Below are 27,146 nucleotides of genomic sequence, written 5' to 3' on the forward strand. Positions count from 1 at the left end.
TAGTTATTCTAACTGTATTCAAAACACTACACAAACTGTCTAAATAGTAGTTATGATATTTAACTTTAAGCCACAACTCAGAGCATGTATGATTTCTGTCATTCTGTATCTAATACTGAACGATAAGTAAGAGGAGTCCAGTCTGTGTAGTTGAGTGAACAACAGGCAGGTGGGGTATAATGAAAACTAACCCAGTGAAAAGATTAAAAAAAAAAACAAACTTCTCAAAATAAGTTTTTAGAACACTGAAATATAACACAACACAATTAATGTTAGTAATTTCTAAACAAAAAGACAATATAGATGTAAAATTGGGTAATGAAATAGCTTGATTACACCAATACATAAAAATGGACATACATTAGTGCCCTTAGACTTAAAACAAGTGGATTTATATGAAACTAAAAAGTAAAATGTGCCCCATGCACTTTGTACTGTTCAAAAAACATTTAATTTGTTGCAAAAGGTCTGAATTATTTAATGAATTAAGTAAGGACACAAACATTAAACCAATATTGCTAATAATAGACCTGCAGATTAGTGTCGCAGACTGAAAGAAAATCCGATTCTTTAACAGTCCGGGGTATTGTGTGTCTGGAGTGGAAATAGGGCAGTGCATGCGGGGGTTGTTATCCTTAGGAAATGCCCATTCTACAATGCCTGCAGGACTTAAAAGTAGACAGAATGCCCAGATTAGCACAAGTATTTACAGTACAAACATCCTTCTGCCTCTAGCAGTGCCGGTGTTACGTATGCTCATGCCTCTCATAGGTTGTGTAAGAGCACCGATTTATTTGGATGAAACCCCCAGATCAGCTATATATCAAACATATTTGTTGTTACAGAGCACCTCATACACAGATCAAAGAACTTCTAACCAGAACAGGCTGTGTAAAAACTTTTAGGGGGGGGATATATCTATCTCTCTCTCTCTCTATCTATCTATCTATCTATCTATATATATATATATTGATATGCAGAGACTAAAAAGCAAACAGCTACTGGCCCTGCACTCCACAATTCAGATGAAGATGTGCTTAAGTATAAATTATAAAACACTTTCTGTCCCCTTTGCTACATCACAACATAAACCTCTAGTAGACAAAACAAAATAATTACCTTTTTATATCTATGCATACATGTACATCTACTCACAAACCACCTTAAAATCTTTCCCTAGACATTAGCGCTAAACCTGCTAAATGAACAGGACTGCGTTTAATGGTTGGGTATAAACACTGAAATATTAGCAATGTATATCTTGAACAGATGCATTTTTACCTTTAATACATGTTCAAATAAATACAAACCTACTTGGTAAACAAATTATACAGAACATTCTACATACACGCCATATAGTTTGTTTACCAGGCAGATTGAACCTATCATTTGTTTACTATTACAGAGGCTCATAAAAGCTACTTTTGACCTATGCCAGACACATGCTACAAATTTCCAGGCCAGGAATCTCGGTATGGTAGGAGCCCCTTTAGAAGCCTGGAAATACTTAATGAGATCAAAGCCTCCCCCCTCCCTCTTTCTTAACTCCTAGCTTTAGAACAAAGAGCATATTTTAAACTTCTCAATTAGTCACATTTCTTGAACAATATCTCCACAACTAATTTAATTTTAGAGTCACAAACAAGTGTTTTTTTTCTTTTTTTTTATGTGGGTAAGTATGTTCAAATAACATGAAATTCAATATTTTGATTTAATTACATAAAACATGCATAGTGTAGCTATAACAGGACATCCAGTAATCTCACATGAGTTTTGTATTCATCCACAAAGGTTGCCCATAGACAGATGTTTCACTGAGAATGACGGTTCTCAGGACATCTGTATGTTCTTTGGGACAGAATCTGCAGTGATCTCAGCATTTGTGTTAACCATACACAAGCAATAATAATAATGTTCCTCTTTTCTCCACAGAAAAGAGAGCCAACTATGCCATTCTGCACAGTAAAGCTCTGTTTGCACCAACAATCACTTTGCTGGATCAAAGACACTATCTTTGCCAGGTCATCACATACTACTAATTAAGAGCATTGCTTGCAATGATTGGGCTGTGTATGGTCACCCTTTGGTCAGCTCATTTAAAAAAAAAACTGGATGTATTGCAACACACTAAAGTGAAAAAAAAAAGTTTTATCTGGATAAAAGCAAAAGAAGAAACTGTCCTAATATAAAAATCATAAGAGACGGAAATCACACAGTGGGGAAGAAAGCAAAAAATCAGTGCAATACATTTTAAGACAGTGATCTGAACACTGCCTGTATGATTTTAATGCTGATTTGATTGAAAGCAGATGGAACAACATTACAACCCTGCCGGTGAACCTCAAAGTCTAAACAGGAAACAGGAATCTTACTGGCTAGAAAGTGCTGTTTTCTTAATCATTCCCAGAAATTCACTTACTAATTTTTTTTTATTTTTTTTTAGCAATCAGAAGCACCATTACTTTTCCTCTCTTACAAACTATTATACAAAGTATCCTAAACACAATTTATCATGTAAAAACATAATTAGTTACATTTAACTGACATAGTATTGAAAAGCCAATACAATGTAAATTAACATGTTACAACACTACAAGCAGAACAAAAACATAACTCGCTTTCTACCGATCATCAAACGTTAGAAAACAAATCTAAAAATTGTTCTATGCCTGAAAGAAAATGAACCAAGCCTTCAGAGTTTTAGAACGGAGCTCAGCAAGAAGCAATGAAGAAACACACATCTAAGTCATCTTACCGTTTTCCCATTGTAATAGTACATCAAAGAATTAGTGGCCACTCCAGGCACAGGGTACGCACAATACATGTTGTTACAAAAGATGTTCTATGTAGCAGTTAAAGTGCACTTCTTCAATCCCAGGAATACATCCACCCGATCAAACAGTAATTCCACCAATACTACGCTTACACAGGCGACACATGGATCTACTCAGAAGAAACTTATGCAAAGCAGGGCTAAACCATCCCACAAAGAAAAGGAGGGAGGGTGACATACAGTAATCTCTTTCAGCCTCGCTCACACCCACATTTGTGCAGTGGTAATGCCTCCAGGAAAGCTTTCCTTAGAATGAATTCACTGTTCCACAATGTTGTCACCTTAGTAAAGAGAGGGCTAGGCTGGGCTATAGTGTGTGCACAAATATTAGTGAGAAACGGGATGTAGATGGCTAAATCACTGCCTTGTTAATCTCTCTCTTTTTAATTAAATTTTAGCACTTGTGGCAGCTGGGACATAGCATATTCTAGAACTGCAACACTACCATCTGCTAGAGTCTGACCGAGCCACCAGCCTTCTAACAACTGAACACTAAAACTCATATGATTATTGCCAGCAACATATTTCATGCATTCTGTATGATATGGGGAGCTGTGTTCCCAAACATTTGATAGCATTCTAAAGCACATAGACAAATGACAACACTTACTGTGTGCTATATTAGAGGGAAAAAAAAAGTACAATACGTAAAATTATTTTACAGAAAGATTTTTCCAAACAGCCCAGAACAAGAAAAAGAAAGTATTTTCATCAACATTTGAATTAAATGACTTAATACAAAGCAGAAATGAATGAATAAAGCCAATCAAATCAAGCAAAAAAAAAAATACATGGACCCTTTCATATTACAATGCAGTATGCTGCAGGGAGCAATACGTTATGCAATTCAATTAAAAGTGTGTTGCAGCCCATTCAAGTGTCACTTAAAACAGTAGTAATCCGCAAAAAAAAAAAAAATTGGGCCCCTGCAAAGCAATATCATAATGTGCTAGTATGCATCACATACTAGCACATGACATACTAGCACAAGACAACCTTAAAGGATAAGTTCACCTTTTGGACAAAAATAATAAATGCACATTTTTTTGCAGGCAAAAAAAAAATGTGCATTTATTATTTTTGTCCAAAGGAGCCTGTAAAGCATTGCGCCAGCGACTAGTAGATTGCTGATGCCATGCAGGTCCCCTGCAGACCTGTCAGAATACCTGCTAGCCATACGGGATGTACAGCCAAGCAGATATTCTGACAGGAAGCTTGAATGAACTACCACAGCACTCCACAGCAGCGTGGTATTTAATTGAAAACTACAAGCCAACAGATGCTAAGGCTGCTGGGACTTGTAGGCACTCATCCACAGAACTCTGTGAATGAGTGACGCTGCCATGTGGGTGGAGCCCTGCATGGCTACGCAGTTTTAAGATCTGACAGGTATCATGGGGAAACTACGGGGGGGGGTTGTGCACTGCTGCAGCTATGGGAACATGCTACAAAAAAGGGTGGAACATGTTCTCAGAGGTAAACTCATCCTTTAGACCTCCAGTGACGTGGGCTTCTATTTTCACCCAGTCTTCCTTCTGAGTTTGCGAGCTCCAGCCCTTTGAATGTCCAAGCTGCGATGACATAATTCCCACTACAGTAAATATCACCTAAACTGTGAACGGTCAGGAGATATTTACTGTACATACAGGTAAGTCTTATTATAGGCATATCTGTAGGTAAAAATAAAAAAGACTTTACTACCCCTTTAATCTTCCTTAAAGTATAACTTTAGATAAAACTTTTTCTTTCCATTTTGGATAGAGAAAGGAGGGTTATAAACACCTGTCGTATTTTTTTTTTGCCATCTGTGGTAATAATGGTAAAACAGGACAAATGACAGGGTGAATCTCCTTAAGGTGGCCACAGCAGTAAGAGCTGAGAAACATTCTAATCCCTCCCCACTCTATCCAAAACTAAAAAAAAAAGTTTTGAAAAAAAACTTGAAAATTCTCCTTTGCAGTGGAACGGTGTCCACACTGCAAGGGTTAGCTGTTCATTTGGGTCTAGCAGGCATGAAACAGAATAATTACTTACCCAAACCTCCAAACTGAAACTAGTGACTGCAGTTGTCTTCTTCCCCATGCTCCAGTGGTCCAAGGTCCTGAATTCATCAAGACCATTGCAGAGTCCATGGCCCTGCACTGGATGTGATAATGCAGAGGGACAGTTCACCACTGAAGCATTGCTAAGTGATGCTTGCCAGGGAAGCTGCGGATCGGGTAAGTAAAAGTGCTTTTACTCTCCCCCAGAATTTAAAAAAAAAAAAAAAAAGCAGTTAACCTTTTTAGTGGGGGCACAGCAAATGCTGAGTACTATAGCACTTTGCTTTGTAATTTGCATCAGGTATGTGCAGAGGAAGATGAGGACACACACACATATATATATATATATATATATATATATATATATATATATATATATATATATATATATATATATATAAAAAACTGGACATCCCTCCAAAATTGATGAAAGACGAGAAGAAAACTGGTGTGGGAGGCTGCCAAGAGGCCTACAACAACATTAAAGGAGCTGCAGGAATATCTGGCAAGTACTGGCTGTGTGGTACATGTGACAACAATCTCCCATATTCTTCATATTTCTGGGCTACAGGGTAGAGTGGCAAGACGGAGGCCTTTTCTTACGAAGAAAAACATCCAAGGCCCGATAAATTTTGCAAAAACACATCTGAAGTCTCCAAAAAGCATGAGGGAAAATGTGTTATGGTCTGATGAAACCAAGGTTGAACGTTTTGGCCATAATTGCAAAAGACATGTTTGGCGCAAAAAAACAACACTTCACATCACCAAAAGAACACCATACCAACAGTGAAGCATGGTGGTGGCAGCATCATGCTTTGGGGCTGTTTTTCTTCAGCTGGAACTGGGGCCTTAGTCAAGGAAGAGGGAATTATGAACAGTTCCAAATACCAGTCAATATTGGCACAAAACCTTCAGACTTCTGTTAGAAAGCTGAACATGAAGAGGAACTTCATCTTACAGCATGACAATGATCCAAAGCATACATCCAAATCAACAAAGGAATGGCTTCACCAGAAGAAAATGAAAGTTTTGGAATGGCCCAGCCAGAGCCCAGACCTGAATCCGATCAAAAATCTGTGGGGTGATCTGAAGAGGGCTGTGCACAGGAGATGCCCTCGCAATCTGACAGATTTGGAGTGTTTTTGCAAGGAAGAGTGAGAAAATGTTGCCAAGTTAAGATGCGCCATGCTGATAGACACATACCCAAAAAGACTGAGTGCTGGAATCAAATCGAAAGGTGCTTCAACAAAGTATTAGTTTAAGGGTGTGCACACTTATGCAACCATATTATTTTAGCTTTTTATTTTTACTTCCCTCCACCTAAAAGATTTCAGTTTATAGCATACATTAAAGGTGGAAAAAGTTCTGAAATGATTTATCTTTGTCTCATTTTTTTACATCACAGAAACCTGACATTTTAACAGGGGTGTGCAGACTTTTTATATCCAATGATTTGGAAGGGGTGAACCAATAATTTTGGCGATATAGTGTATGTTGCAGAGGTGCATTGGGAAGCACTGGGGTAAGGTAGCCCATTTATTGTAAGCTGGCTTCCAATGCACCTGCAGCATTTTTATCAATAGAGCATGCCACAACACACAGATGGTACTGATCTGTGTGTTGCAGTACATTAGTTAGGTGCATTGGGGTGCTGTCCAAAATGAATAGTAGCCCAATGCACTGAGCACCTTATAAATGAAGAATTGATGTTCATTATTACATTTCTCTGTTCCCCGCTGACTGCAGAAAAGAAAAACCTTAATGAAAACTGGATATGTGTGTCTGGAGATTCCTCTAGATCTGAATTCTTTAAATACATTCAAACTATAAGCAGGTAAGCCACTTTATTTGGCAATACAGGCAAGGCAGTCCACAGCACCTGTCCGCACAGCATTTTGCAACACAAACTTTGAGCAAAAGACTATTATTTCTATACAATATTTATATAGCACCAACAGTGCTTAATAAAAGGGAAGACAGTTACAATACAATTCAGTGCAAAAGGATTACTGCTATAAAAGTTTTGTATACAAGACTAAATCACAACATTTTTCAATTGATCCGCAGAAGTGTACCATTATATAAGCTATGTAAAGGCCAGCTTCACAACTGTGTCCATTTTTGTATTTGTTACCATCTGTGGTAGCACGACAAACATTTTCATGAAGCATTGGGCAGTGATTTGTTTATGGTTTGACTAATGAGGATTCATTTCATGCAGCGACATCATTGTTGTGAACTTTGGAAGGATCACCGCCCTACTTAAAATCACCAACGACCTACTAACCGCTAAAGCTAATGGCCACTATTCTGTCCTCCTGCTCCTTGACCTCTCCGCGGCCTTCGACACTGTCGACCACCCTCTCCTCCTTACAAAACTGCACTCCCTTGGCATCAGGGACTCTGCTCTCTCCTGGTTCTCCTCCTACCTTTCCCAACGCTCCTTCAGCGTCACCTATAACACTGCCACCTCCTCCTCTCTGTCGGAGTCCCCCAAGGCTCTGTCCTCAGACCCCTCCTCTTCTCTATCTACACCTCCTCCCTTGGCAAACTAATACACTCCCATGGCTTCAATTACCACCACTATGCCGATGACACAAATTTACCTCTCTACCCCCCACCTCACCCCCTCACTCTCCGCTCGCATCGCCCACCTCCTGAACGACATATCAGACTGGATGTCGCTCCATTTCCTCAAACTTAACCTGTCCAAAACAGAGCTCCTGGTCTTTCCCACGCCCCCCCCCCCCATCCTCTCCATCACTACTAACGCCACCATCTCTCCCACCCCACATGCCAAAGTCCTGGGTGTCACCCTGGACTCACATCTCTCCTTCCTACCCCACGTCCAATTGCTATCAAGATCATGCAGGCTCCACCTCCGCAACATCTCCAAGATACGCACATTCCTCACCCCAGACACCATCAAACAACTCGTACACTCCCTCATCATCTCATGCCTGGACTATTGCAACTACCTTCACACTGGCCTACCCAAATGAATGCTATCCCCACTCCAGTAGATCCTGAACTCAGCGTCTAGACTCATCCACCTCACCAACCGCTCCACTTCTGCCTCCCCCCTCTGCCAATCCCTTCATTGGCTCCCGATTGCCCAACGCATCAAATTCAAACTGCTAACCCTAACCTACAAAGCCATTCACAACGCCGCCCCAAACTACATAACCGACCTGATACCCAAATACTACTCTACCCGTGCCCTTCGCTCCTCACAGGACCTCCTACTCTCTAGCTCCCTGGTCTCCTCCTCCCACGCCCGATTGCAGGATTTCTCCAGGACTTCCCCCACCCTCTGGAATTCCCTACCCCAATCCATCAGACTATCACCTACCCTCATCACCTTCAGGTGCATCCTGAAGTCCCACCTCTTCAGGGAAGCCTACCCCACCGTCACCTAACAGCTGACCTCCTCCACTCCTCCCACCACTTCATTCCCCACAGCCATTTCCTCCTGTACCACTTTTCCCTCCCTCCTAGATTGTAAGCTCGAAAGAGCAGGGCCCTCGAACCCCTCTTGTATTATATTGTTTCTGTCTTGTCTCATGTTCTGTCCCCCTTGCTATTGTACAGCGCTGAGCAAACCCTTTGGCGCTATATAAATACTGTATAATAATAATACTTCCAGGGGCTGACAATGCATTAAAATGCACTATACATGCATTTCTATGCTCTTCCCTAGACTTCAATGGGCCAGACAATGCATGGAATTGCATTACAAAAATGGACATTTCTACAAGTTCATAATTGTGAATAGGAGCATTGGGTTCCAAGTATTTATTACACATGCATTTTTGTGCATTTCAAAGTGCATACAAAAGCACATAAATGTGTTACTTTAGGCCCTGATCACACCTTCACATTTTAATGCATGAACTGTATAGCAAGAACACAAATGTGTCACGAGATGTAATGTTATTCAATAAGGTTGTTTAGATCTCTGATATTTGGTTTGAAAAATGAGAAGTGTGTTTTTCACTACAACGAACGTTAAAAACACACTAAAAGTAGACAAAAGTGGACATGGATAGATGCGAACCTGGCCTTAAAGAGAGTCTGAGGAATGACGAGCAACGAAGTGGTTATATACTACAACTGCCAATCAATATTTTTATTGAGCTTATTTACTTGAACAGTTATTTAATGGTTTACATTTTTAAATTGTACTTCTTCACTGTACTCTCCTTTTTAACATAATACACTATGCAGTAATGATTTTTCAAAGCAAAGCGTGCTTTGGTTCCATGTAATATAACAAATTGGGGGTGATCAATCCAATATCTGTGGATAGAACTCACCCGGACATTACAAATTCTTGTTTGTGGGGTTGACACTACTTTCCCCAGAGGATTACACAGAGCTGGAAGCAAAATTAGAGGCATGTTCTGTAACAAGAGATTCATTGTTAAGATCAGAGGTGCTCAATCTTTTGAAGAGAGGGGTCACTTCTGGTAATCACTCGCAGGCCACAATGAACTATGGGGTTTTACTGCCCCCCAAACTGCAAATGTAAACAAGCCCTTACTGTCCTGAGTCCCCTAGAAGGCTACTTCACACTGATGCTCTGTGGTTTCCCCACACCGCAGCTGCGTCTTGACTGAAAGTTTAGCTGTGCCATAGACTTCTATTACACCTTGCACGTGTGGTTCACTTTCTGAAAGCGCACCAAAGCCGCAGGATATAATAGAAGTCTATGGCTCAATGCAGCTGACCTGCAGGAAAGCTGCAATTGCACTGCACCTGCAGATTAGTGTGAAAAGCAGCTCAAAAACCCTTTTTTATATAAGTGCTAATATGCACATTGCAAAAGTGCAGTGTAAGTGATGTTTACATAATAGCATGCAACTTTTTATTTTTTTTTAGTTTTATAACGAGTGGAGAAATATTAGAACACCTTAGGTTTTTATCACTGTCTGTGCCCCCAGTAGGGAAGTTCATCCTCTCTATTTGTCTTGTTTTACTTTCATTTTCAAGGAAAATGGTAAAGAAACCCCAAATTTTGGGTTGTCTCCAGAAAAGTAATAGAAGGGAAATTTTCCAATGGGGACACTAGTTCTGGTGACCTGGGGGTCCCCAAGAGATTCCCTTAATTTGCAGAGATTGGCTATGGGAAAGGAAGTGAAGGTAAATCTCACCAATGGGACACAGATTGCAAAAAATAAACTGACCGGGGTTATAACCCTCCCTCACTCTATCTAAATGAAAACTGCCTTAAGGAAAATTGCCTTAAGTTCTACTTTATTACACTGACCTTTTCCTCTTCCAATTTCTGCTGGCATCACTTCCCAGGCTGCTAGAAAGGTCCCAGGTGAAGAACACTTGGTATCACTTTGCCAGGGACAGGAGCCGGTGCTACACAGGAAGTATCAGCTCCTGCTCCCTCTGTGGCCATGCTTTCTCCACTACCCATGCAGGCTCCATGCACTCCAAAGCTCTGGGATGGCGGATTGGCAACCTGTTGATTATAGCATGGCCATGCACTTCCTTGGTTTGAGGTCACGGGCCACATCACGGGCTCCACCGGTCACGGGTTGAGCACTCCTGGTTAAGATTATTTCTAAGGGTCAGTTCACATAGTGCAGTGATCAGCATTTTTCTACAATAGAATAATGCCTCCAGAACACACAGGAAACATTTATTTTCTATGTGCCCTATTCACACACCAGAGCTGCAATAAACTGCAGACAGGCTGTGTTTTATCACACCGCACAGGACGGAACTACATGTCACTGTACAGCAGGGCAGTATACCACGCTGCTGTACCGTGACATGTAAGAAGTGTCCCTTTAAACACTTCAAATAAAGTTGACTGAAAAAAACCCTCAAAAAAACTGTTGTGCGTTTTAACACCAGCTCACTGCAGCCAGAACTGACAGCTGATACACACTGAACCACTGCAGTTTATCGCGCGGCAGCTGTCCAGGGCAGTATGAACGGGTCCTAAGACTCTTCATAGATAAAATGAAGGAAGCTCTTTTGATATTAAAACCCAGATATAGCTCAAGTGCACACAGACTCCCCCCCCCCCCCATTAATATTCAGAGCAACATGGTAAGGTGATCAAATTCTTCAGAAAGGAAAGATCCTGAATGTTTGCTAAAATCCCTGTAATATATAGTTTATTTGGAAGAGATTTGTTTTTTTGTTTTTTTTTCCAGTCAATAAAATTGGAGATCCACCCTAATACGTGGGAAGGGGTCCCTTTTCTTTTTGAATGTAAATTGCTGCTTAATGAAAAGAAAAGCTGCAAAAATATGAAAATGAGCTACAGATTACTGGTATAATCTTCATTATGGAAGTTACAAAGGGAAAGGTAAAACTTGGCTGGATGCAAACATCAATCCCACACATACATCCTCACCGCCATCCATTTTCATTATCTATAAATCATCTCAGTGCAGAGTAATTTTTCATGAAAAAAGGCAAGTCATTTAATTTTTAGTTTACACAAGAATACAAACACATTTTCAGGCATGCTTCAAACCTATGTGTTCGCATATTTTTCATTGCTTTTGGCAGATCTGTTGACATGCACTGCACAGATGTAAACTTGCAGCATTAAAATATCTAACTTGTGCACAAAAACGTACACACACACACACACACACACACACACACACACACATATATATATATATACACGCTTCAGTCGATCCTGAATACGGCTGCCAGACTCATTCACCTTTCCAACTGCTCCGTTTCTGCCACCCTCCTCTGCCAATCCCTCCACTGGCTTCCAATTGCGCAACGGATCAAATTTAAAATCCTAACACTGACGTACAAAGCTGTCCATCATACTGCCCCGAACTACATCACTGACCTAATATCCAAGTACTGCCCAGCATGCACACTCCGCTCCTCACAAGACCTCCTTCTCTCTAGTTCCCTGGTCTCCTCCTCCCATGCCCGCCTCCAGGACTTCTCCAGGGTGTCACCCATCCTCTGGAACTCCCTTCCCCAACCCATCAAATTATCACCTACTCTCCTCTCCTTTAGGCGCACCCTGAAAACCCATCTCTTCAGGGAAGCCTACCCCACCCCCTGCTAACTTGACCGACCTCCTCCACTCTTCCTACCACTCCATCCCCCACAGCTATCTCCTCCTGTACCACCATCCCCTCCCTTCTAGATTGTAAGCTCGAAAGAGCAGGGCCCTCGATCCCCTCATGTTTTGCATTGTATTGGTATTGTTCTGTCACATGTTCTGTCCCCCTTTGTAATGTACAGCGCTGAGCGAACTATCGGCACTTTATAAATACTGTATAATAATATAATATATATATATATATATATATATATATATATATATATATATATATACACATACATACACACACATATACATACATACATACATACATACATACACACACATATACACATACATACACATATCACAAAAGAACCTTAACCTCCAGCATTCAGGTTTTCTTCATTTTTCTTCAATATATTTCTTAATACAAAACTAATTTTAAGCTGCCTACAAAGTAATGGGAACAACCTGCTCTGCCCTGCACAACAAGGCCAGGGTTAATCTCTTGACCAGCCTGACACATTAAATCAGCTGGAAACCGGGTTGACTTTTTAAACTTTTTTTCAGACACTATGTCATCAGCAAAAGTAGCAATGAACTGACCTGCACTGCCTAACCTGAATTGTTTCCATTCACAACCCAGCACTGTGCGGCTAAACAAACTGTGTTTCTCTGAACACAAACAGATTACATGGTCTGACGCACAGGGATCTGATGTCTAATTACAGATGGAAGACTCTTAACTTGCTTACAGTCCCGGGTGGGTGGTGTACAAGGTAACAGTTCAGAAGAATGGAAGAATATTGAGTGCAACTCACAGCAATACAATTCTTTAAGAAATCAGGACTTTTTAATCACCTTCTTATTCTGCTCATATTAAAACACTGAAAAGTAGACATTATCACATTAAAAAAAGCTCAACATTTTTCTTCTAGCAAACCAGCATCCATTTCACACTTCCTACAGTATTAAGCTCTTGGTTGCACAATCTGCTTTAGATTTACCAACAAAGATGTAGGATAAGAGTCTGTCTGACAGGATCTAAATAAAATAGATTAGGTAGTTATCCACATAGTTGGTGACAAAGCTAAAGATTTTACAGAGATTGTTCAACCAGATTTTAAAATGTATAACCTGTAGAAGATATCACAAAGTATCTGCTACAGCCTGTAGTTTCAGGCTTGCCATCCCTTGACTTTATGAAAGTAAAACATTGAATTCAGGGCACCCAGTGCTTTACCTTTCTTCTTTATTTCAGTATTAACCAAGGCTAAAATCAATGGAAAGATCTGGCCAACAATCCTATTGCAAGCAGCTGTAAGTGCCTCAGATATTTTGCATTGCAAACTGGATTATGTTGGTTTGAGAATGTTTTGCGCCCGTGGTGATCACTTTACAGTGGTTGTAGCCTGCCTGCCTTCCTACACATTTATCTTTTAACTTTATGACAAAGCCCTGCCAACTACTATTCTTCTGTCGCAGGACACTTCCTCAGGGACAGTAGACACGAGAGTCGTATTTTGAAAGGCTTAGGCATGAAGTGAACCAACAAAGGGTCTGTGTTGGAGGGCTTCTCTCTGCGTTATACAAGTTCTGCATTCCTACAAGTTCTAAGGGCATGCAAAACCCACTAGAAGCAAGTCAAATGTTAGGAGGTCACCTGTCAATGAATTGTAAATGATCTCAGAAGCATCTCAAACTTATGTTAAACTCATGCCGCTGACACAGAATCAAAGCCTGTCAAAACAGGCCCATAATATAAAGTGGGGACAAGCAGAGGCCTTTCTGGCTACTAAAGTTAACAGCAGGAAGTCAGCTTTTGCAAATGATGCCTAAATTTAGTGTAAAAGATTAAAAAAAAAAATCAGCACAAGGGACATTTTAATCCAATGTATCCCCTGTGCTGCGGTCTCCTTTCTTTCCTTGAAAACTTCAGGTGAGGTGAGGTTAATAGAACTAAGGGAGCTGTGACAGGCAATCATTAGGTGTTTTGCAGCTATACTCCCCCCCCCCCCCCCCTTTCTGCCCAGCTCCACTGACTGTGAATCTGTCATTTACCTGTCACACGCCATAATTTTAGTGGGCAGTATTGAACATGAAATAGGTTTTAGAACAAAAGGAGGCAGCACCTAATTTTCACTTGGACAGAAGCGGAGGCTCCATTTACAGCTCGATCTAGATCCTTAATAGCAACATGTTTGTAAAACTCTAGACTAATACAGTCTTTAAACAAGATTGCATGAACTTATCAAAGTTTGGTACTGACAGAATTTTATATTGTGGAGAGTTCGAATGATCAGTGGCTTGACCAAAAAAAGCTGGAAATTTCTACAAATACATTTTTAAAGGGCTGGAGAGAGAAAAAAATACTTTGGGAAATTAAAGCATAAATTTACCTTTGGCAGCATGCTATACCCGTATTTCAGTTTTAACATGTAACATATTACCAAAGGGCACCTGTCTGCACCCCCAGATCTTCTCCCCACACTCACTGTTAAAATTCAAAAAACATTGAGGCCATGCGGGGCCTTTCCTATGAATGAACTACAAGTACTATCTGCTATTGCGGCAGATGGCTTTTAGTTCTCAATGAACTGTGAAGGTGCTGGTGAGCACTCTCGTAGTTCATGGATTCTTCCTTGGCTTTAGCAAATGTCTGCCGGTATGGAGAGATGGCTGACAGTCTAAAGAATCCTGGCATTGCAACCGTGATGGGCGGATCGTAGGTGCAATGCTTTGCTACCGAGTAAAAATAAATAAATGCACTTTTTTTTTTTTTTTTAATCAGCCAAAAGATGTGCATTTATTATAAGCATTCATTTTTGTTTTTTTTTTTTTACAAAAGGTTAACCTAGCTGTTAACTAAGCTTCCTGCCCAATTATAAGTGTCAGACATGCCATCTACCACAGTAACTAAGCTGATAGACCTGATTCAGTTTCTACTGCAGAGTAAAATAAAAACTAGCACAGGGTATGCACCTAACAGATGGAATGTGGCAGTTTTCCATACAGAAAATTGCTGAAGATTCCTGCCAGGTGCGACCTGGTATATGGGATGTGAACCGTGCAGCACTCACACTACACAAGCAGAGCCTGAAGGGCTGACAAACCTCTTCCTCCCTCCTGCTCAGAGTTGAGCAGGAGGTGGGCAGAAAGAGGCGAGCATGAAGCTTTAGCTCTCCTCCTACCTTTGCTGTGTCTGTCATTGAAACAATAGCATGCGAGTGGTGAAAGAATAATGCTCTTAATTGTGAATTAGAAGCGATCAGTTCTCTGTTCTATCATGAAGATGGTGAAAGAATCCTGGGGCAACACTACAGAATGTGCAGACATTTCTTGAACTTGGTTCATGCGTCAACAAAAAGAGAAACACAAAATAATTTCATGGAAAGCCACCAGACTAAAATAGTATACTTCTTAGTGCTTGTTCACATTACGTGCAGTGACCTGCCGGTTTCCACAATGGATAAACACACGTCACCGCAAGGGCACATAGTGTGGTTAGCTGCAATGTGGAAAGATGTAGCATGCCTGCATTTTTCTGCACCATGCTAGATGCCACTTCACGTTGCCACATGTGCATGGTTCTGCTGTACAGTGACATGAAGGAAGTGTTACAATAAGACATTTTAAATAAAATTTAAAAAAAAAAAAAGGGATATAATAGCTAGAACACAAAAAAGGAATCATACAATTTGACTGAGAGACCAAAGTCCCCAGCACTGTTATACTGGGCTGAGGGAAGTGCCATAGAGTGCACAATTATGACAACACTGGGTTATAAACGTTGTTTTCGGTCTATGCCTAAGGCTATGCAAATTGCCAGAAATCAATCCGCATTTCAAGGGAATCCACAAATCTGACTACTCATCTTTGGAACAGAGTTTAACGACAATCCAGTACATATATCCTACACAGAAATGTAGACACAAAAGATGAACTGCAGAGAATTTTCAAACCAGTATTTACAAGCTAATGTTTACTAATACCTCCAAATCTTTTTATCACAATGCAAACTTCTAAAAATGAATACTTTTATTAGCAAATGATCTGCAGCAGAAAAACTACCTTTCAATTTCAACTTTTAGCAGCAGACAGTTTACAAGAGATGCAAATTCTAACAAATGTTTGCACATGAATGAACAGCAGCAGTGTTCTCTTTTTAATACCCGCTACTCATTATACTTCTAAAAGAAGCACAAAGCCAACAATTGTATTGTGACTACACAGGGAAAGGGTTAACATTTTCAAACTGCAAGTTCTATCTGAATTACTCTTCAGAACTGCAATGAAAATCAATTGTCATGTAAGCTTACTGTCACTAAAGAGTATTAAATTCCATCCCCACTAAACTCAACCAGCAAACCTCAAGCACTCAGGAAGACTAAATTATTCATATAATCCTAGACTGCCATTTACTAGGCCTTGATGCTTCTACTATAATCAAAACAAATAGTCTATCCAGGCCCACAAAGCAATGTAGGAGAGTAGTAGTTTAGCTACCACGTTCCAATCTTTCTAGGAATGTAATTAACTAGAAGGCCACAGAACATTAATATAATCACACTAAAGATCCAGCATAAAGGTCTAATTGTTGGCTTATGAAGATCTGTAAAAAGCCTTATTCTCAGCAATACAATAGTCTGCCTGATTTTAGTACTAAAGCATAACCTAGGACTTTAGAAAAAAAAGTTAGAGGGTAGATAAAAATATATATTCATTTTGGATGTAGTATGCAAGAGTTAAATCCCTTTCTCGCAATAACCACTGTCACTGAGATAAGTCATGGGAAATTCAAAATGTTAGCGTTGTAAGCAAATCAAGAGGTGAAGAAAAATCCAACAACTGGGACAACTATTCCTATGACAACTCTAAGGTGAGAATTCTGTTCCCTAAAAGAATAAGTTCACCTTGTATTTAGGGTGTAACCAGGGGTGGCCTAACCATTTGGAAACTCGGACACTGCCCGAGGGCCCGGGGTCAGTAGGAAGCCCCATGAGATGCCCCTGCCTGGTACCTTTTTCATAGGCTTTTTTGAGTTTGGGCAAGGACACAGGGGCCCCATGATCCCCTATTGCCTGGGGGCCCCATGAGTTGTCAGTCCACCCCTGGGTGTAACATATAAAGAATTCCCTGACTGCACAAGGTATAGAGGTGGGGCAGTGACCTCCATTTAGTCCAATCTGATAACACTTTGCATTTTTTGAGAAAATACAATGTTTTCTCTGAATTGTGCCCATGCTGAGCAAGCGACCTCCTGTGTTCAATAAGCAGCAGGGCAGCTACACGGCATGGGATCAGGAAGCTAGTGGAGATTACGGAGTAACGGTGCTTACTACAGTGATCTACCAGCTTCCACGGGGATCCCACAGGTATGGCACATACACAACACTGGTATAACTATGTGAAAATTGCCATACTTAAGCTTCAGCTTAAGGCTGAATGCACACTGGCCTTAAAAAAAAAAAAAAAAAAAAAAAACAACAACAACTGCCAGTTCCCTTGGCAGAAAAAAAAACAAAAATGCTCATATAGAGCAATTTTTTACATGTTTAGGTGTGTTTAGGAAGGTTTAGCATTCTCTCTTCCAGAAAACTCCAATCAAAAACACAAACCAGAAGGGTTTTCTTTTCTGCTTCTAAACGCTGAGCTTAACTTATCTCTCTAAATGTCCTAATGTGCATGGACACATAGGATGACATTGAGCTGATTCTACAGGATAAACACAACTTCTGAAGAAGCAGGATTTTTTGGCTGCATTACAATTGATCAATTTGTAGCTTGAAGCCCCAAAAAGGCTCAAACTTAAAAAATCAATTGTTCTCTATAGTGCCTGCTTACACCTGGTCGCGGGAACAGGCACCACAAAGAACAGCTGATTTTGTTTTTTAAGTTCGAGTGTTTTTGGAGCTTCAAGCTACAAATCGCTCAATTGTGAATGCAGCCTAAGCCAGTGTGCATAGACCCTTAAAGTGTATGTATAGTAATATACACTATATTGCCAAATGTATTGGGACAGCTCTTACCGACATTTTTACTTCTATCGCTTATGATATGGACTAGTAAAACCTTACCATTATACTTCTGCATTTCTGTCCATATATGACAATGGGAGCTTATCCACCTGCTAACATAGGATGAACAACTGCAAACTTCCACAAAAAATCCCAGCCAGTGTTAAGTGGCTGGTGCCCTATTCCTCCCAAAACGGAGATACATCCTGAAGAAGTCCATGAATATAGAGGTCAAGCTGGCCAAACGTCCTAGAAGTAGACAGGCCTCATCCCAGAAGTAGACATTCTAAAGGTTTAGCCATACCAGTTTACGGACACAAGATTGGTTAACATTTACAAATCATTATTAAATTAAATCTAAAGAAACCAACACACACAGCGTAAACTAGAAACCTCTGAATAACTTCTAAAACCGATCAAACAGCAATAGGAAATATGAGTTTAAAGGGAGTGAAGAACATTTCCTTTTTTTTTTTTTTTCTCTTTTTTAAGTACATGAAAAAACCATCAGCTTGATGTATATACCAAGTACACAAACTATATGTATACATTGATTCTATGGATAGTTTGCAATTACCTATGTTAATTGGAACATCCGAAAGTGTGACTGCAGTGACTACTCTACCCTTCCTCAAGTGGTTAATCTCTATAAATAAAAATATGAAAAAGCAGCCATATAAAATGATCAAGTCTCACTGAAACCTAACTTTGTAGCAATAATATATTTGCTTGCTTAAAATACACACTTTCCCTTAAATGACAAAACACACTATATGAAATTACTGTACTACTAAACAAACAAAAGAAGAATGTAGGAATTCTTTATGAGACCCCCAGTATCCCTAGCAGTTTCCTTACCACATGCAGGACATTACGCTCCCTATCATTACACTCAAAACAATGCACAGTAAAAAGAACTGCTGGGAACCAGCCACTAGGCTGTTGCAGTTTTCATAATTAACCTGTAGATGGTGCTATTATCCAAACACTAAGCAAAATGCAGCAAAACAATATGGCTTCATGCACACAGGTTTACTGTAAATGCTGTTTCCACTGACAGGGGAAAAACTCACCTAGGCTGCATTTTTTCAAACCAGTTTAGGTGCATTTGGCTATGTAAATGGCAGTAAACTCTTGTCCTGAATGCAGTTTCTGTGCTGAGAAATGGCAGTAAGCTCAGCTGCCTGTAAACTTCTCTAATGACTGTGTACATGGCTACACAAAGGATAAGAGGAAAGTTCAGGGGCTTCAGAAAAAAAACCGCCAAACTGCTCATAAATATCAGTTTAGCAGCTGCAGTGTACATGAGGCCTATGACTTCTACGTATTATATAATACGCACCAGCACCAAAAGAAAGGAACAGCTCCTAACCAAATTCAGGAACTTGTATCATGCAAGTAAATGCAGCCATGAGCTATTTTTGCTAATAACATTTACATTTGTGTTGTTGGCCTCCAAATGATATCTTAGTTAATTAATTTTGTAAAGGCACAAACCATTAAGTGATCTGTCAAAAGCAAATGTTACTACTCCATTTATACAAAAACACTGTCACAGGGCTTAGCAGCTAGACAAAAAGAGAGAAATGAAAGGCAGAACCTTTAACAAAGCTATCATTACAAATAAAACAGCATGGCCTAGTACAACTCATTATGACTGCATTTCTGATTAAAATGACTGCCCATTGGTAATGTAAATAAATGAACTATGTGAACTGTTGTAGTATGAATGTATTCCTTAATCATGGTCATAAACTGCTGTATGGCAGAAAATGCTTGAATGATTTAATCGAATTATATTATCCTCAACTCCTAGCGATTTAGAAAAATGTACGGTTTACTAGGCATACAGCCAACAAAAAGTAAATAAAGCATACAGCCAGTTTCCCCATATAGAAAAAAGAATTCATTATTTTGCTTGTGGAAAATACATATCTCAAATATATTTTCCAGCAGTCGTGAAATAATCTTTAATGCCACCATGTATACAAAATGCATTTCTACGTTCTAAACAGCGCATAAGCAATATGTCCAGCTTTCATTGTGGATCAATGGACAGTTTGAGCAGCTGGTGTCTATCTCTGGCAGTGCAGCATTCTCTGTATCTTAAATGTTTCCACTGCTGTACAAATTTCCATGCCTTCATTTTACACATCAAGAACAGCAATGTAAGTAATAATCCAAACTCTGCACTGAAAAATTAATATGAGGAGATGAGAAGTCTGTATATATTCACCCTGTGATACCATGGTCTCTACTCGGACTGTAACTCAATAATGTGTTAACTTGTAGACAGTAGCATCATCAGAAATTAAATGAAACTATGCACTTGCATGCTTTGGATGCTCTTTCATTTCTAATACAATATTTTTGTTAATCTAGCAGAAATCAGCCGGCTCAGTGTACAGTCTACCCCGAATTAGACACAACAGTTAAAATGTAAATTGCTAAACTATTTTTAGCTGAAGGGAAAGAAAGAAAAAAAAAATATTCCTGGCCTAGGGAAAATGATTTGAAGCATTGTGTTCATTTTGTTTATCAAGCAGCTATTCAGCCTCTAGTGGGGCCCAAGTGCTTATGCAAGCAAAAGCTTTTAAGAGAGCCTGCAGCTGCAGTCCTGGCTTCCAGGTAGACTGCAGGTTCGGAGCACAGCTGCCCTGAGCTCTACAAACCATTTTAGCTCCATCTGGAAGCAAGGTCAGAAACAGATTTCAAACTCCAAATTTTGTCTTCGCAGAAAACAATATCCAAGAGCACAAATGCCAGAACTTTGTAATCAAGCTATAGCACCAATCCTTGTGCAGTGCTTATACTCATGCAATTGTGGTACTGACTACAGAGGATGTTACATTCAAATCAAACTGCTCTGAGTTATTACTCATCCAATTGCACCTGCGCCCAAGTGTTAAGTACTGCCAAATAAAAGCCCTCCATCCATTTACACAACAAAGAGATGTACCCCGCAAGGCAGCAGAGCTCTCCCTCTCCCTCCCCTCTCATTTGTTCTGAACTGCAAGAAGGGGGGGAGTGCAGAGGAGAAAGGGGAAAAAAAAACACAACACTTCCTTCAGTGTGCAGGGATTTTCAGTTCACGTGGATTTTAAATGCGGATTCATTTACAAACAATTTTCCTTCTTTAAAGAATAAAGCATATTTAATACCACAAAACACCCCTATAGCAATAGATTATCACAGCCATTAATGATTTTTTTCTCTCCACCAAAACCCTCGCAACCTTTTTCATCAAAGCCCTTTATTCTCTAAGGATATATTTTCGAGCAAAGAGGGATCAACAAACTAGTTGCTTGAAAGCCTTCCTGATGCTAGGCTGAAGTTAGGAAAGGCTTAATGAAAGCTTTAAAATCCACCAGGGTTTCACACTGAACATCTGACTTGGTGATTTATGCATATTAATAACCTCAGTCCTACTGAGGCAAGCTGAGCCGTACGTGTCCTCCGAATCTTAATGTCTTCAGCTCCATTGGGATTATTACAAATGTAAATTTCGAAGATTCTTGGCTATTAATCTCTGTCTGTCCTCCTGCTCAGCAACATAATGACTAATTAAACATCAAAAGACCTGTACAGGAGATCTTCTTTGACAGCTCCTTGGCCCTGTTCTCCTCCCATGAGAGGAATTCAAATGACAGGGACGAGGGGACCAGAGCATATGACGGTGCTACAAATCACTGCCGCAAATCTAAAGACTAAACATCAAACGTAGGTTTGAACCTAATGAAGCTCTACCATTGATCAAGGCAGCCAGTTTATGGTCACCGTTGAAAATTTGTTTAAATAATGATTTGTATGACCCCTGTACACAGTCCTACGAGTCCAATTTATTTCCAGTAATCATATAAACAATGCATACAGTACTTACAGAAGAAGGCAAGCCAGGAGGAACCTTTCTTATTTTCTTTGTTTGTACAGGATCTGCATGTAGACAAGAAAAACAAATGGATCAGTCTTGGGTTGAGGCAATAAAAAGTTATCAGCCAGGTTTCTTGCATCTTAGGTGGAGGTAGATAGCAGATTGTTTATTTATCACTTTAGAAACCCCTAAATAATCAAATAATCTTGAGACCTTTGTTTTATTTACTTCAAGTATTTATAGTATATTAAAGTTACATTTTTACTCAAGAGTACTAATGTTTAGCATCCTTATTCTACATTTTTTACACAATATTATCCCTGTAGGTATGTATTTGTAGATGATTCAAGTGGGTGTATGCCTCAAAGTCTGTATACTTAACACATTTTATCTAGCATCACTGGAGAGGAGAAAGGCACTGCAGTCCAAGAGATGGAAGGGTTTTGGTTTCATTTTGGAATCAGTTGTTCCTTAATTATAGAACCTGTTGCTGAGCCACACAGTTAAAGAAGGGTAAAGTCAATGTTTTGCTTGGCAGTTCTACGGCAATACACAATTCTAGACATCACTGTTATTAAAGCCACCATTTATTTAACCACTAGCCTACAGGGCACTTATACCCCCTTCCTGCCCAGGCCAATTTCCAGCTCTCAGCGCTGTCACACTTTGAATGACAATTGCACGGTCAGGCAACACTGTACCCATATGAAATTTTTAGCATTTTAGCATTTTTTTTTGTGACAGATAGAGCTTTATTTTGGTGGTATTTAATCACCTCTGGGTTTTTTTATTTTTTCTTAAACCAAAAACCACTGAAAATTTTGAAAAAAAAGTTTTTTCTTAGTTTTTGTTATAAAATTTTGTAAATAAGTGATTTTTCTCCTTCACTGATGTGCGCTAATGAGGCTGCACTGATGGAAACTGATAGGTGGCACTGATGAGGAGGCACTGGTAGGTAGCACTGATGGGCATTGACAGGCATCACTGATGGGCACTGAAAGGCAGCACTGATACATGGCACTGATAGGTGGCACTGACTGGCACTGTTAGGCGGCGCTGACAGGCACTGATGCGCACTGATAGGCAGCACTGACTGGCACTGATAGGTGGCACTGATTAGCATTGATAGGTGACACTGACTGGCAGCTCAGATGGGCACTGATATGTGGCATTGATGTGCACTGATGGGCACTGGCTACGAGGCACTGATGAGCACTGACAGGTGGCACTGCTGGGGCTACACAGATCATCAGGGCACACTGATCATCAGTGCCCTGATGATCAGTGGACATGTCCCCTCCGCGGAAAGCAGATTACCGGCTCTCCTCTCGATCTGTCAGCGTGACAGCTCGAGAGGAGAGAAATGCGGATAACCGGCATTTCCATGTTTACATGTAATCAGCTGTGATTGGACACAGCTGATCACATGACAGAGCCGACATCCTTGGCTCTTTCCGTTATCAGGGATCCGCTGTGTCCGAGGGACACAGCGCATCACCGATCACCGCGCTGCGTGCTCCCTGAGCCGCACATGCGCAGTGAGAATGGGAAGACATCACATGACGTCCTCCCAGAACAAGAGAACCACCTTGCGCCCGTCATATTACTATATGGCGGGCGGGAGGTGGTTAAAGGTTGTAAACCCTTACATATTACCCAGTGAGCTGACTAGTCTCAGGTGATACACAGATGAGCAAATCCTCCTACCTATGTTGTACCTGTTTATCTGAAGCCATCTCTTCTCTACATCTACTGAAAGACCAGAGTTTACAAAGCTTTTCTGAACTTTCAGAGGCAGGTGGCAGGGATCTGATATCACACACTGCACAGGTCAAAGAGAAGAGTTGAGTGTAATCTGAGAACTGAGTGGAGGGAAGGGACACCCCTCCTCCTAAATCCTACGGCATATGTTGGGTTCCTGTCCCGGATCACTTATGCTTCGGTCTTACAAACAGTTTATTCTGATGACACAAGTCCACAGAATGAAATCCACCCACTTCTGCACATTTTGCCCACAACAGCTTAGTCTTGAAGCAGGTGGATGACAGGTGGGTCGTCATGTGGATTTAGGTCATCAGAATAAATATCAACAGTAGTATGGATTTTTATACATATACTGTACACACGTCCATATACCTCAAACTCTCTGGTGGGAAATTGCTTGTTTTAAATGATCTCCCAGACTTGTGTCTCTCTCTCTCTCTCAAAAGAAAAAAATGGTAAGGGAGCAAAACCCCTTTCTCTTCCCTCTGCAGATTCAACTGCTATGATGACTAGCTCCCACAGATGATATCCAGTGGCCAGTGTGATTTAGCGAGATTCCTATCCTCCAGTTACACATACGTTTTTTGGGCCTTCTCTTGAGGCACCAACCTCACACCAAAAGGTACTAATACAGCAGTGGTAGGGATGAAAGCGCTGGCAGTACTCTATGAAAACATTGAAACAAATGCTTGGCTTTCTGGGCTTGCATCAATATGATTTTTTTTAAAGGGCAGATTGGACTAGATAAGGTTGCAGGGAGAGCTGGAATATAGACAGGTCATAAATTATCCCAAAACAGATAAGATCACAAATCCTTAAAATGAATATTTCTCAGGGAAACTCTGCTTCTGTCGATCAAATATTTATACATGCTTTCAAGACAGAAGATTGTTTAATTTTAAGTCGCCAGTATAAAAAAAAAAAAAAAAAATATAGGGGGGCAAAAATCTGCTACATTACATTTTATACATGTATTTAGCAAGTGAGAGATGGGAAAAGATGAAATAGAAACATTACAAAAACCAAACAGCTGTGATATAAGCAATAGAGGGAATGAGAGGATGCTGCAACAGTCAGAAAAACAATCATAGTCTAAAATAACAGCATCATGAAGGTGCATTCACAACTGAATTCATTTTTACACTTTATATCGATTGATGTGATTGTGTATTGTTTTCCTGGGGATACTTCTTGGTGGGACTCTGGATTTCAGTGCACTGTACTGTGTTTATTATATATTTGCACAGGTTATGCACATCATATTTTGTGAAAAGTTTTTTTTTTTTCTTATATCTTGTATCTGGATATTACTACATTCATATTAATTTTGGCATTTAGCAGTAAACGGAAAGTTGGCATGATATACAATTCTATTTCAATAGACCTCAATGAATGGGTCAGCATACAGCAAGGTATTGGGGTTGATTTGCTAAAACTGAAAATTGCAAAATCTGGTGCAGCTCTGCAGAGAAATCAATCAAGTTCCAGGGTTTTTTTTTTCCTCAAAGCTTAATTGAACAAGCTGAAGTTAGAAGCCGACTGGCTACCATGCACATCTGCACCAGATTTTGCACTCTCCAGTTTTAGTCACTTTGTGTTATGATATTATGGCCTGTGTTGGGGTATACTGAGGTGTTAGTGCATTGTTTAGGCCATGTATGCACTTCAGGGTTCATCTGAAGATCAAATGACAAAGCATGGTAGCGCATGCACACCCGCATTATATAGTTGCAGTGTGCCATACTCATACATCATACCATGTGCTAAAAAGTGCAACAAAGAGTGCCAATGCAGCCTGAACCCCCTTCAATTGTAAACTGAGCAATCTCGTGATCAACGCATACGTAACAAACTAACATTCTAAACAGAGTAGTTCTGCTCCTCCTCAAAATTTAAAGTGGTTCTAAAGGCTCATTGTGTGCATGAAGGCAAAAACTTGTGTGTAGCATCTCCTCCCCTAACATTTACCTGAGCCCCATCCTGATCCAGCACATCGCTCGTAGGAACTCCGGGGACTCTCACGTCTGATTGGCTGAGGCTGCAGCGTGAGCCATTGGCTCCCGCTGCAGTCAATCCCAGCCAGTGAACCAATCAGGAGAGGCAGGGAGAGGGGTGGGGCGTGCCGAGGCTACGTGCGTAAATGGGCATGCAGAGCTGTGGCTCAGGAGTGTGCATGCCTGCTCAGGTGCCCCCATAGCAAGGTACTTGCTATGGGGGCACCAAAAAGGAGGGAGGGGCCAGAAGCAGCGGCTGTGGATCCTAGAAGAGGAGGATCCAAACTGCTCTGTGTAAAACTATTGCACAGACCAGGCAAGTATGACATGTTTTTTTTTTTTAAATGACTTTAGTATCACTTTAAACGGGATGACATTTAAGTCTAAAACACACAGAGCTCACCATGTAACGTTTAGTAGTAATTTACCTTTAAGCCAGCCTGGTTATATAATATTCTTTCTATAGACCCTATTAATTTAAATGACCTCATGTATTATCTCTAAGCTTTCCTTTTTTTTCTTGCTCTCAGATCAAGGGCTGTGATTTAATCACTGCCTTTATTTTAACACAGTGAAACATTTCGTACATCCAAGGAATTTAAATATACATTCTCTACTATTTTAACCTAATTTTACAATTATCAGACATGACTGTAAACTATTTAAATTAAAAAAATCATATGATTCCCCACCTATTTAACAGTAAAGTTGGGTAGCATTCTGAAACAAATCATACACAGCTAGTTGTCTAGGTACAAAACAACTTTTCTCTGTAACTTAGAAAATACCTAAATGCAGCAACAGTGGGGAAAAGGGTAGTTTAACCATTTGACGCCTGGCCAATAGCCGTACGGCATCCGGAAAAATGCACTAGCTTTCCGGGAGGCCGCCATTTGGCGTACTCCCGCACATGCGCAGTTCACGTGCTTGCAGAGCCGCAATCTGTCACCGGCCGTGTACCTCGGACACGGCCAATGACAGATCTGAGTATCGGCCCTGTTGCCGGTACCATGTGACCTGCTGTGACCAATCAAAGCAGGTCACATGACAGTTGTATACAATGGATGGCTTCATTCATGCCATCCATTGTATACTAGTGTCTAGCTGTGAATGGTCACAGCTAATCACATGCACATGTCATGTGATTAGCTGTGGCCAAATCACAGCTAAGCACAAAAAAAAAAAACCCTGAATGAATCGATGTCATTCAGGTAAATGCTTGCTCATAGCAAAGTCATTCTTTGCTGTAAGCAAATTGTGTAAAAAAAAAAAAAAAGAAAATACTGATCACTTCCCCAAAGTAGTACAATGTTACTATGGTAACATTGTACTACTTTGGGCATAGTGAAATATGAAAAAAATCTTAAAATTTTTTTTTAAAAAATGTAATAAAAATTTTTAAATAATAATAAAAAAAAAATATATATTTTTTTTTTTTCTCACACTGTCACCAGTCAGTGTCCCTGATCACCGCCATGCCAGTTATATGATAACGCTGTACTGCACTGGTGACAGTATGTAAAAAAAATAAAAAAAACAGTGAAAATAATTTTTTTTTTATTTTTTAATTTTCCGAA

The 27,146-nt window shown here is 40.1% G+C and overlaps 1 protein-coding gene across 11 annotated transcripts in view; it reads right to left on the reverse strand.

Moving 5' to 3' along the window:
- Window positions 1-27,146, reverse strand: part of TCF12 (transcription factor 12) — a 283,238-nt gene that overhangs the window by 52,793 nt on the left and 203,299 nt on the right. For 9 of the 11 annotated variants that reach the window (XM_089667821.1, XM_089667836.1, XM_089667793.1 and 6 more), the window contains one exon: window positions 21,821-21,873. In XM_089667821.1, the coding sequence (XP_089523947.1) occupies window positions 21,821-21,873 (53 nt within the window). Of the gene's footprint in view, window positions 1-2,755; window positions 2,931-21,820; window positions 21,874-27,146 lie in introns of those variants that run through there. The other 2 variants (XM_089667839.1, XM_089667845.1) reach the window with 2 other exon arrangements.

The sequence above is a fragment of the Staurois parvus genome, unplaced genomic scaffold (genome assembly GCF_062004578.1).
Source record: "Staurois parvus isolate SC_StPar_1 unplaced genomic scaffold, SC_StPar_1.0 ptg000054l, whole genome shotgun sequence".
Classification (NCBI taxonomy): domain Eukaryota; kingdom Metazoa; phylum Chordata; class Amphibia; order Anura; family Ranidae; genus Staurois; species Staurois parvus.